This window comes from Capricornis sumatraensis, chromosome 22 (genome assembly GCF_032405125.1).
Source record: "Capricornis sumatraensis isolate serow.1 chromosome 22, serow.2, whole genome shotgun sequence".
Classification (NCBI taxonomy): Eukaryota; Metazoa; Chordata; class Mammalia; order Artiodactyla; family Bovidae; genus Capricornis; species Capricornis sumatraensis.
Window position 1 is genome coordinate 14,818,535 of NC_091090.1, and position 12,547 is coordinate 14,831,081.

Below are 12,547 nucleotides of genomic sequence, written 5' to 3' on the forward strand. Positions count from 1 at the left end.
TTAGCCACTGGACCACCAGGCAAGTCCCTCCCACGTACTGTTAATCAGAATGTTTTAGAGTCGGGTTCTATGGAGGAATGAACACCAGTGGGGCGAGTTTCAGTGAGTATGGCAGGTTAAGGGCACCATGTATATCTGTGGCCATAAGAACAGCGTACTTCCGTCAAGGCTCCCACCGCTCCAAAGCCCTGCCTGCTATTGGTCACAATCTTATAATCAATGGGTAAAGTGGGGGAAATATGGAGTAACTTCCAGTCCAGGTGTCAGAATCTCTTCAGCCATGAAAGAGGAAGCTGTAGTGAAAATGTGGGCCTGAGCTCCAACAGATGCTTGCCTGGCAAAGAGAAAAAAATCAGTATAGGAGACACTTCTCAGCCACAGAGCAGTCCCTGAAGAGGAAATGTTGCCTTACAATAGGGATTAACCCCTTCAAAGAATTCTTCAAGGAGAAACCAAAATTGTGCCACTGAAACTCCTCAGGTTGTTGAAATAAGCATTGAAATGGGTAATAATTCATGCATCACACCAGGAACAAGACTTGCAAGAGGAGATTTCTGCTACTGGCATGCTCCACAGGATATGTTCTGCAGAAAGCTTGATGGAGGGAATTTCCTGGTGTCCAGTGGTTGGGACTCAGTGCTCTCGTGGCCAGGGCCTGGGGTCAGTCCTTGGTTGGTGAACTAAGATCCCACAATTCTCATGGCAAAAAGAAATGAAAAGGTTTGGTGGTACTCAAACTGGACTTCAAAGGAGAGAGGGGCGAAATGGCATAAGCTCTGTACGTGATATGAACATCACTTCCAGCAGCACTATAGAAAGTCATTCTGAGACAGAAGTTGCAGGATACTGTGGGGTGGGGTTTTCCCATGAAAGCTTACTAATAGTCGAATCTCCTCTTTTCTAATAAAAGAAAAATATACCTTTCTAGATTAATGCTTGAGAAATGTCCTTTTCCTGCTGGCTCAGGTTAAACCCCCAAATGGACTTTGAGTAAACAACACATTCCTGGAACTTCCCTGGTGGTCCAGTGACTAAGATTCTGGGCTCCCAATGCAGGGGGTCCAGGTTAGACCCCTGTTTGGAGAACTAGATCCCACATGCTGCAGCTGAGACCCAGTGCAGCCAAATATACAAATTAATTAATTTTAAAATAAAAAACCCAGCATATTCCTGTGAGCCCACATTCAGCATTTTTTGATACATTTGCTCCATCCTTGGCTTCTACAGAAGATAAAGAGGATAAGCTTAGAGAGAGAAGGCAGCTTAGTATTGAAAAAGAGGTTGATCCCCTTCTCAATGCACAAATACATGCATTTTAAGACCTTTCACAGGTTAATTTGTTATATAAATGGGACCCAAAGTCAGCTCCTGGAACGACTGAAATAAATCAGAATGATTCTGCAATTTCACAAGCTAATTGTGACTCAGAAGAGGATACAACCACCCAATGTTCACAGACACGTAGGCAGAGGCAACGTCAGGTATTAGTATCTGGAGACAGCCATGCCCATGTTTGCAATCAAGGAGCTTGGGATATACAGAGTTGATTACACCAATAAATAGGCTGATTATTTACACTGCCCTCATGCCTGATTTGCTTCAGATTACAGGCAGTCCCTGTCACTAGTGAGTGATGGACCATTTCTAAGCAGAAGCTGTTCTTGAAGAGAAACCAAAGGCCCGTTTGTGCTCAGGGGCTCAATGAAGAGTTCTCTTCTCTGTGAGCCTCCATTGTGACAATACATCCCTGCCTACTTGAATTGAACAGTGGAATCCCAACTTTAGTTTTAATGCTCACGACCCTTACATGATTCACTGTAACAGGACTTTTGATGAAGATCCCAGTTCTCGCATGGTTTTTGAACCGTTGCTTACTATATCAGCAAATAGGAATTTGCTTTAAGGCTGCAACGTATCTGCCGTGCATTCATCTGCAGGTGCCCCACAAATCATGGAACTGCTGGGCTCCCTTTACTTCCCTCAGTGTTACAGGGTTATTTACTTACTTATTTATGTTTATGTTTATTTGGCTGAGGCAGGTCTTAGCTGCAGCATGTGGGACCTTCAGTCTTCGTTGTGGCATGCAGGATCTTTAGTTGTGGCATGTGGGATCTAGTTTCCTGACCAGGTGCTCTGTATTAGGAGTGCAGAGTCTTAGCCAGTGGACCACCAGGAAAGTCCTCTACAGGGTTTTTTTTGAAGTGTTATTATAAACAAAGAGTTCGCTGGCTAGAATGAGAAACAGTCAAGGCCAAGTAAACTCTCTCATCCCCAAAGGGCATTACTTAGATCTACTTTTATGAGCATCGAACAGCACAGCTACATAAGCACACATATCTGTGTTAGGCTTCTTTTGTACAGTAAGTGAGCTTAGTGTTAGTACCTGTTGGACGTGATTGGCTGTTACTTAGATAAACGTGGTGCTTATGGAGACGACAGAGGATAGAGCTCAGGTGTTCAGGAAGGCTTCACTAATATTTAGCTGATTTAGTTAACAGTTTTTACTTTCATGCATTGGAGAAGGAAATGGCAACCCACTCCAGTGTTCTTGCCTGGAGAATCCCAGGGACGGGGAAGCCTGGTGGGCTGCCGTCTATGGGGTCGCACAGAGTCGGACACGACTGAAGTGACTTAGCAGCAGCAGCAGCAGCAGCAGCAGCAGTTTTCAATAGGCTTCCCAGGTGGCATTAGTAGTAAAGAACCTGCCTGCCAATGCAGGGGACTCAAGAGACCTGGGATCAATCCCTGGGTCAGGAAGATCCTCTGGAGGAGGGCATGGCAACCTCTTCCAGTATTCTTGCTTTGGGAATCCCATGGACAGAGGAACCTGGTGGGCTATATAGTCCATAGGGTCACAAAGAGTTGAACACAACTGAAGTGATTTAGCACGCATGCATGCAAGTTTTTAATGGCTGCTCTGGGGCATTTGCTATGAAGAATTCCATTCTTACTGAAGAACAAATTACTAACACTGGATGAATATTACAACAGTGTGACTAATGTTTGAAATTTTTCTAAGAATTTTTCTATAAACTTTCAAAAGTAGCAATGTTTGTAGTTACTATAAATCAAGATTTGGGAGCCCCCCAAAATAAAGACTGCCTTCCTTTCAGGAAAAAAAAAGGCTAATTTCTGGCACAAGGGCATAGTGCATTTAAGTGTTGCTGTAGTTTATTCAGTCTCCTAGTTGCTTTCATAAAAGTTACTGTTAAGTAAACCAGATTTCTGTCAACTCCGTAGTGTTTCCTTAAATTTATGACATTGAAGAAAGGATACTGGAAACAAACTTGTGGGCCTGGAGCTGCCTAGAGGGCTGAGGCCAGGTGGGAGCATCCGGCAGAGTTCCAGGTTGTTTATCTTAGTTCTTGAGAACTAAGTCATTGAGAACTCAATGCATGCTGGGATGAGGGTATTTTAGATTTAATCAGAGCACCCACGAATTTGGTAAAGTTTTAGAGTTCTATAACTTTGGGAGGGAAGAATTCCTTTATTATATGACAACTCCATGCTTTCTAGCAAAGCAAAAGAAACTCTCTAGAATGTTCACAGGATTTATCGCTAGGGAATGAAAGTACAGGAGATTTCTTCCTCTCTCAGTTCAGTTCAGTTCAGTGACTCAGTCATGTCCGACTCTTTACGACCCCACAGACTGCAGCATGCCAGGCCTTCCTGTCCATCACCAACTCCCGGAGTTTACTCAAACTCATGTCCATTGAGTCGGTGATGCCATCCAACCATCTCATCCTCTGTTGTCCCCTTCTCCTCCCGTCTTCAATCTTTCCCCGCATCAGGGTATTTTCCAATGAGTCAGCTCTTCGCATCAGGTGGCCAAAGTATTGGAGCTTCAGCTTCAGCATCAGTCCTTCCAGTGAATATTCAGGACTAATTTCCTTTAGGATGGACTGGTTGGATCTCCTTGCAGTCCAAGGGACTCTCAAGAGTCTTCACCAACACCACAGTTCAAAAGCACAGTTCAAAAATTTTTCCCCTCTACTCCCTGCTTTTCTGTATTTTATAGATTTTCATTAAAGAGTATTACTCTTATAATGAAAAACTGTATTTTGAGGACTTCCCTGGAGGTCCAGTGGTTAGGATTCCACGTTTCCATCGCTGGGGCCAGGGTTCATTCCCTGGGTGGGAATTAAGATCCTGCATGTTGTCTGATGCAACCAGAGAAAAACACAAAAAGCTATAATTCGCAGAGTCGAACACAATTGAGTGACTTTCACTTTCACTTCAAAACTATATCACAAGCTCAAAAACGTCTCCATCAGCAGATTTTTAAGATAAGACAAAACTAATTCAAGCATGAGGCTCCTTTGTTAAGTCCAATATTCAGAGCAGTATTCAGAGAGTTTTTAGAAAGACTTTGTCTCAATTTGGGGGAATAATTTAGCCCTATACAAATGACGCTCTAGTCTCACCTAACAATGCATACAAGTCATACCTGAAGTGATCAAACTGTTTCCCAGAACAAAACTCAAGATTTTTCTTGGTGTCCACCCCAGCCGGACACTTGCTCCACAGCAGATGTAGCGCCCCTGCTCATCCTTGGCCCATCGAGAACCTCGGGTTTATCCCACTTAGTCTCAATTGAGCCCAGCTCAGGTGTCATTCCTTCACAGCAGTTTTCTCTGACTCATTTTCTTTCTAACCCTTCCTATCATCTATATTTCCATACTTCTCATTATCATCATCGTTTCATTTAGGAGGCATGACACTCCCTCCCTACACAGCCTATTTGTAAGCCTAGGAGCTTCTTGAGGGGAGACATCATATTTTATTCATTCTTTTATCCTCATGCTTCTCATAGTGTGGTGGTTTAAAAATGGCCATAAATTATTTCCCCTACAAGGAGTGGAGAATATGGGACTTCCCTGGCAGTCCAGTGCTTAAGACTTTGACTTCCAATGAAGGAGGTGTGGATTTGATCCCTGGTTGAGGAGCTAGGATCCCACATGCCTTTCAGCCAAAAAACCAAAACATAAAACAGAAGTGATATTGTAATAAAGACTTGTTAAAAAATTAGTAGCGTGTATTTGCCCTCACACTGAATCAAGGCTGGCCTTGTCACTTTACTTTGATTAGCAGAATGTGGCAGAGGACACGCTGCCTTGAGCCACCATGTGAAGCCCAGGTACCCTTCTGGAGAAATCTTGCAGAGAGAGAGATCACTGCCTGGCCAGTCTCCAGCTCTTACTGCCATCTCAGCAGAGACACCACGACTTGTGAGCAAAGCCATCTGCAATTTCTAGCCCCAGGCGGATCTCTAGATGACTACAGCCTCATGAATGGGCCCAGGTAAACCCAACCCAGATTGCAGGACTGTGAGCAAATATATGAGTATTGTTTAAGCCACTAAATTTTGGGTCCATTGTTATGCAGTAATAGATTATGGAAACATGGAGTATTTGGGATACAGTGAGTCTTCCAGTAAGTATGTGTTTAATTAAATTTAATTGTAGGAGCCTGGATGGGTAGAATTGGTCTAGATGACCCTCATGGTCCTTTTTAGCGCTGAGATTCTATCATCTCAAGATTATGGCGCCACCATGGGTTATGGGTTTTGCCACTACTTCCTGTATTTCTAGTGATAAACGAGCACTGAGTCTGGATGCATTAAGTCCTTGGGCATGTTAGTCCATTTGGGACTAACATGCAATAGAATACAATAGAATGAGCGGCTTATAAATAACAGAAATTTATTTCCCTCAGTTTTGGAGGCTGGAAAGTCCAAGATCAAAGTGCTGGCAGGTTAGGTGTCTGGTGGGAACCCACTTCCTAGCTCATAGATGGCTGTTTCCTTGCTGTGTTCTCATATAGTGGGAGGAGGGATCTCTCAGAGGCCTCTTATATAAGGCCAGTAATCCCATAAATAATTATAAGGGTGACCTAATTACCTCCCAAAGGCCCCATCTCCTAACACCATTATCTTGGGGATTAGGATTTCAACATATGAATTTGGGACAACACATTTAGACCATAGCATTCCATCTCTGGCTCCCCAAACTTCATGACCTCACATAGCAGCAACTCAAAGGTCCAAGTGCAAAGTCTCATCTAAACATCATCTAAATAAGATATGGGTAAGATCAAGTTACAATCCACTGGACTTTGTGATATTTAATGGATTTAAAGACAGCTACCTAGGGCCACCTATTTCGACCAATTTTTTTTCCAAACCTACTTTTCTACAGTTCTATTGATTTCACCTAGTTTTTAATATGTATTAATATAAATCATACCCCTATAATCCATTTACTGTAGAACATAGCCACTTTGAGGTCTTTTTTTTTTCAGTGAAAGTGAAAAAAGTCACTCAGTCGTGTCCAACTCTTTGCGACCCCATAGACTATGCAGTCTATGGAATTCTCCAGGCCAGAATACTGGTGTGGGTAGTCTTTCCCTTCTCCAGGGGATCTTCCCAACCCAGGGATCGAACTGGGGTCTCCTGCATTGCAGGCAGATTCTTTACCAACTGAGCCATCAGGGATTTGTGCTAAAATAATTATACTGTCAGATCTGGCCTAAACTAGTTTTTTTGGCTTTAGAATTTTTATCCAGTTTCCCATGAGAGATATAGAATCTGCAATGATGACCATGCAATGAAAAGTGAGCCAACCAATCCAAACCATGGCATTTTGTAAAGTCTGAAATGTCAGAATTTCAGGTGACCTGCATTTTGGAAGAAGACTCAGCCTTTGAATTGTTGCTCACTTTATTCTTTCTTTAATGCTGAACTATTTACAATCAGTTGACCATTTTTATTCTTATTTTGGGTTGGGATGGATGCTCTGGGTTTACAAATAATGTTCTTTGAAGATAGACTGTAGTCCAAGCATCAGGTTGGTCTTTCTGAGGTCATGCATGAAAGTCAATTTTTAGCTCTGTTGCAGTTATAACAGAAAGGACCAAAGTCTAAACTCTACTAGTGTCAGAAGCCATTGGTTCTGTGTTGAAAGACCTTCCTCTGATGGAAATGTGGGCATGAAAGGGAGCTGGAATGAGAGGGCAGCCATTCACAGAAACTGGGCTCTCCATGCACTTCCTAGTCTCCTGTTTTAAATGTGAAATGTTTTCTTGGTTTTGAAACGTTTCTGTGCCTGTTCCTGCCACAGTTCAATGTTTCTGACAGTTCATTCCTGGTCTGACCCAGTTTCTGGTTGAACCCTTGGGGCCATGGTAATCACCCTGAGGCTCCACCTGTGGGTGTCCCTGAGTGCCCAGCTTCTGTACTTGCCCACGGTCACCACTCTTGGTCACCCATCTGCTTCTGCTTTCCTAGCAGTCATTGGGTCCTGCTTTAAGTCTCTTTCTTGTCCATCAGATGCATGGCCACATGCCATCACCATAGGAAGAGCTTCTTTGACACCCAAGATAGGTGCAGGTCCTCCTGATGTTATGCTCTCTGGGTTTCTGGCATTTTACCTTCAAGGTACTTATCACAATTTATTTTTGTCATCTATCCTGCTTGTTTTGTGTCTTCAGCACTTGGGATGATGGGTGGCACATAGTAGGAGTTCAGTAAATGTGCTGAGTAAACAGGAACAAACAAAGCTTGTGACTTGGGCTCCCACCTCTTTTAAGGTTGTCTATGATTGTGTATGACCTTGGGCTAGTTACAAAACTTTTGTCTCGCTTTATACATGTGTCAAGTAGGGAGGGATATTACTATTTTACTTACCCCACAGCTTGAGGTGCAGTAAATGTCTGCAGAATGAGTAAATGCACCTGCTAGCTCTGTGATAAGAGACACACTTTAACAAGTATTTCTTTCATCTAACAGGTGAGAGAAGTTGATTTTCTAAGCAAGGGGAATCTTATTTACTGAGTGGGAAATAAAATTCAGTATTCCATATGCCTTTGCCTAGGAGATTCTATTTCTCTTCAGGTTGTACCTTAATACTATAATTTTTTAATGGAGGAGGGGAAATTTTCTTTAATGAATTTGGACCAAACTAGTGACCTGATTGACTTTCCCCATTCCTAAGGAGTTTATGTCTGTCGCAGATTTTAACTAAATTTGGCCCACTGACAGTACAGATTCTAGGTTGCCTGTATCTTAAAAACCTGTAAGAAAGAAGTAACGGTGAAGGTCATCTGAAGACCACGGGGAGTTGTATAGAGCTAACATTCACATCAGGTGGTCCAGTTTATTGGCCTTCTAAAACTGTCAAGATCCTGACCTTGGAGTGACAGCAAAACTGCTTTCAGCTTAACAGTTCTTTGTACTACAGACCTTCACAGGCTGGCCTAACTTAACCTATTTTCCCCAGTACAGTGGAGATGGTAGAGTGTCAGTCTCTCAGTCGTGTCCGATTCTCTGTCCGTGGAATTCTCCAGCAAGAATCCTGGAGTGGATGGCCATTTCCTACTCCAAGGGGTCTTTCCAACCCAGGGATTAGAACCTGAGTCTCCTGCACTGCAGGTGGATCTTTCCCATCTGAGCCACTAGGGAAGCCACAGTGGAGATCACTTACATATAAAGTACAGATGCTACGCAGTTTTCCTTTTTATTGCTCCTTTCTTCCCCACGTCTACCTACTTCCGGAATTTCTTCCACCTGACATTTTCTTCGGCATACAGAATTCAGAGAAGAGAGAAGATGCAGGAAGGGCCAGATATAACTAGAGTTATGTATTTTATTTGCGCCTCATCTCTTTGGAGGAAGGGGAACAGAGATGAGGGGGATAAGTTAGAGGTGGTCTGAAAAAAATCTCAACAGTGAGGGGTATGAAGAAGGAAGTCCTTCAGTGGCACATCTGGTGGTGAGATGAAGTGAGCCTGGATAAGGAATTCAGAGATGATTCTTGGTTAGCATTGTGATCTGGGAGTGCAATCCCAGTGCTGAGCAAGGGAGGAGGCCAGCAGGTGGAGGAGTCGGCAAGCAAGTACTGCTAGTTTGTAACTAGCCTGCATCTCCGGACCAAGTGGCCCCCTTTGGGTGGGGAGGACTTGCCAAGGAAATGTGATGCCTTACTCTTAGACCTCCAAGGCATCCTCACTGGTGTCAGCCTTGGATGCATATGGTTTCACATTTTGATGCCTCCTGTCTACCGACTGTGTCCTAGCCTGAGTGTGAGTTGGGGATCTGGGAATGATAGCCCTAAACAGAGACCAGTACTTCTGCCTAGTCGGCTTGTGACTGGCCTCTGGGTCAGGCTCGAGCTCTGTCTCTTGATCCAGCTCAGATTCAGGCTCCAGCTCTGACTCAGGCTCCACCTCACGATTCAGGTCTAGGTCCAGTTCCAGCCCATGGTCTTTAGACATCTGTATTGTGGAATACAGATCCAAGTCTGATTCCTCCTCCATCTCTGGGTCTGGGAGTAAGGAGAAGGCTGGACTCTTACTTCTGGGGGCTTCTATAAAACTTCTGCTTGTTTTATGTCTTGATTCTTCTTTCTGAAATACACACAGATGGGTGCATTTAATTTTTGAACAGTCAAGGAATTTCAGAATATAGTAGGACTTAATAGTATCAGAAAGCATGGGTTCCAAAGTAGAAAATATTTCTGGCCTAAATTTGCTTTTCATCTTCTTGGCACTCTCTAGTTTCCCAGTTACTTACTATGCTTCAGGCTCCATTAATCCATAACTTCCCACTTCTCTAGTTTTTCTAAGCCAGCCTGGATTTCACGATCATCCATTTAAACAACAGTGGTCTTGTCAGCATTCCCGAATGTCTTGTCTTCTTGATTTTACTTGTCTTTCCAACCTCCTAATGTATAGTATGTCCCCTACATACACACCTTCACGTTGCGAGGTTTCAAAGACGTGAATGCGCATCTGGTTCCAGCAAGGAACCAGAACCTCTGCCGTCAGTGTCAGGCGTGAGTGACACTGCAGCTTGCCCTCCATCTCCTATTGCTGGCGACCCTTCAGCTCTCCCATCTCTACTTCTCTTCCCCCACTCCAGTCAGTGACTCTTCTTACCTGTTCATTCGATGCCAGCCCCTGGATGCCAGCTGTTGCCCTGTACTACTGAACTTTTCAAGGTGCTGTATTGTAAGACTTAACATGTTAATTTTTTTGTGTTTGTTTTTATGTGCTATTTGTGTGAAAAGTATTATAAACCTATTACAGTACAGTACTATACAGCCAATTGTGTTAGTTGGGTACCTAGGCTAGCTTTGTTGGACTTATGAACACACTCTTGAAGCAGAACTCATTTGTATGTAGGGGACTTAGTATAATCCCCGGCACTGTGTGTAAGGCCCTTCACGACCTGGACCCTTGCTATCTTCTTCAGCTTTGCGTCTGTCCATAATCCCTACCTTTTGCTCCAGTCATAAATAGACAGCCAGATCTTTACATCTGCTAGTTTCTCAGTTTTATTATTCATCCTAAGGGTAGGGTAGGGGTATAGCTAAGGGAGATATTTAAAATAGGTATTAATCGGTATGGCGCTGGCAGTAACCGAGCTTGCTGTGAAAGGATTCTCGAGGCCCCTTCTGGGTGGGGTAACCCTTCTTCGGTTGGGAAAGGATCCTGAATGACAAGCAGATGTCATGGCAGTGTGGGAACCTGGGGACCAGGTTGACTGCTCTTTACCAACTGGTAAGGGAACCCTTCAGCATCTCACGTTCTGGGACAGCCGCACTCAAACCTTCCCTGCGCATTGCTCATCTCTCTCTAATTAGACGTTCCTCCTACCTCCCCCCCGCCACCCCCGCTGCCTCACATCATCCAACCTCGTCTGTCTCTGAGAAGGTTTCCTGTATGACGGTCTCTGATTCGTCCACACTTAACTCGGAGGACTCTGGCAGCTTCCTTGACAAAGCGAACAGCACAGCATCGTGGAGGGTGAGGAACAGCCGGGCCTTAGTGATGCCAGCGTCAAAGAAATCATTCTTCTCAAGTGACCTGACCACAAAAGCTACAGACCAAACCAGGAGCACACACAGGGTCAGATACCTGGGGAGGTGAGGACCCAGGATTCAGAACGCAGCCCTCTGCATGGGAGGAAGGATACTCACAGTGACACCCTGCAATGAGCACCAAGATGTTGGCGTTTTGGAAAGCACAGAACATCTGTGAGGAGAGAGTAAACCAGTGATAGAGGTCTTCACACTCAGGAGAGGACAGGGTCTTTGAATTCACTGAATTTTTGAATCTCTTTGGTCATTCACTTGTCTGGGGTATATGTACCTCATACCCATTCAGCTCCGTAAACATCTGATGAGCAAACTGCAATAGGCCAGGAAATGGCCAAAGTGCCAGGAACACAGAAGAGAATCAGATGGTCTCGTGTGGGGTGGGGAGTGAGAGGGAGGGTTGTCTGTGGTCTGAAGTGGGGAAACAGTTCACATAAAGAGACAGTGTTCAAGTGAAGATGGTGCTAGGCTAGCCATGGGCACAGGCATGACAGGGACACACTGGACAGTCCTCACAAACAACCACAACTTGGTAGTATTGCTTAGTGTTTGCACGTGACTCCCTTCTCTCTGGAATTCACTGGACAGAGGGGGCAAGCTGTGGCCAAGAGACGGTCAAGCGACGCAGTTGGGAACGGTATTCAGGGACCCTAACGGTCATATTCAGAACTGCTCTGCAAACCTGTATTTGAATTTAGTAAAACATCAGATATTTAACTTCAGATTAATAAACATCAAATACTGACCTCAAGTATACATTTCAGCCCATGCACACACACAAACACACACATACATACACACATACCTATGCTCTGGGACTATAAATCGTAATGTTCAACTCAAAACAAGTCACCACGAACCTTAATACTCTTAAGACTTAACAGGTTCTAACCCTGGCGTCTAAGTTGAAGTGTCAAAAGAAACAGAATAGACAGACTCTACTTCTTTCACTACCAGGAAGAAATAAGAAAGTCATTCTTGATCAAATGGTACATTACAAAGTGATCTGGTAAACAGCCATCATAGACAGACTCTAAATGATAAGCAGCGGGAGACTCAAATCTCATGCATGTAGCTGAGGAATTCCCTGGTGATCCAGTGATTAAGAATCCGCCTTGCAATGCAGGGGACATGGGTTTGATCCTTGGTTCAGGAAGGTCCTACGCGCTGTGGGGCAACTAAGCCCATGTGCCGCAACTACTGAGCCCAAGCTCCGGAGCCTGTGAGCTGCAACTACTGAAGCCGTGCGCCTAGAGCCCGTCCATGCTCTGCAACGAGAAGAGCCGCTGCAGTGGCTTTTAAGTTTCAGCACTGAGAGTTCTTTGCACTTGTTGAGGCCCTTGCACCTCAATAAAGAGTAGCCCCTGCTCACCACACCTGAAGGAAGCCAAGCTCAGCAGTGAAGACTCAGTGCGGCCAAAAGTAAACAAATAAATAAAAGTTTTTTTTTTTTAAAGAAGCTTAAATGGAGTAATTATCTCTAATAAGACCAACCACTGGGATTTTTCTTAGTGAGTGTAAGTTATCAATTATGAAGTGAACAAAGCAATGATTTCCTCCAACAAAGCAGTACAGAGCAAAACAGCACAGTGTCAGGGAGGACAGAGAACTGCTGGGCCTTGGTGATGCTAGCATCAAAGATATCACTCCTCTCAAATGCCCTGACCGAGGAA

The 12,547-nt window shown here is 44.2% G+C and overlaps 1 protein-coding gene and 1 pseudogene across 1 annotated transcript in view; one reads left to right on the top strand and one right to left on the bottom strand.

The window, feature by feature from the left end:
- The first annotated feature begins 219 nt into the window (after positions 1 to 219).
- On the top strand, positions 220 to 5,591 carry LOC138069676 (suppressor of cytokine signaling 5-like; annotated as a pseudogene).
- A 3,094-nt stretch (positions 5,592 to 8,685) lies between these two features.
- Positions 8,686 to 12,547, bottom strand: part of SLC26A8 (solute carrier family 26 member 8) — a 73,635-nt gene continuing 69,773 nt past the window's right edge. The window contains exons 17-19 of the mRNA XM_068960857.1: positions 10,977 to 11,031; positions 10,692 to 10,876; positions 8,686 to 9,402 (exon numbers count right to left, since the gene is read on the bottom strand). Of these exons, the coding sequence (XP_068816958.1) occupies positions 8,983 to 9,402; positions 10,692 to 10,876; positions 10,977 to 11,031 (660 nt within the window). The 3' untranslated portion in view covers positions 8,686 to 8,982. The remainder of the gene's footprint in view (positions 9,403 to 10,691; positions 10,877 to 10,976; positions 11,032 to 12,547) is intronic.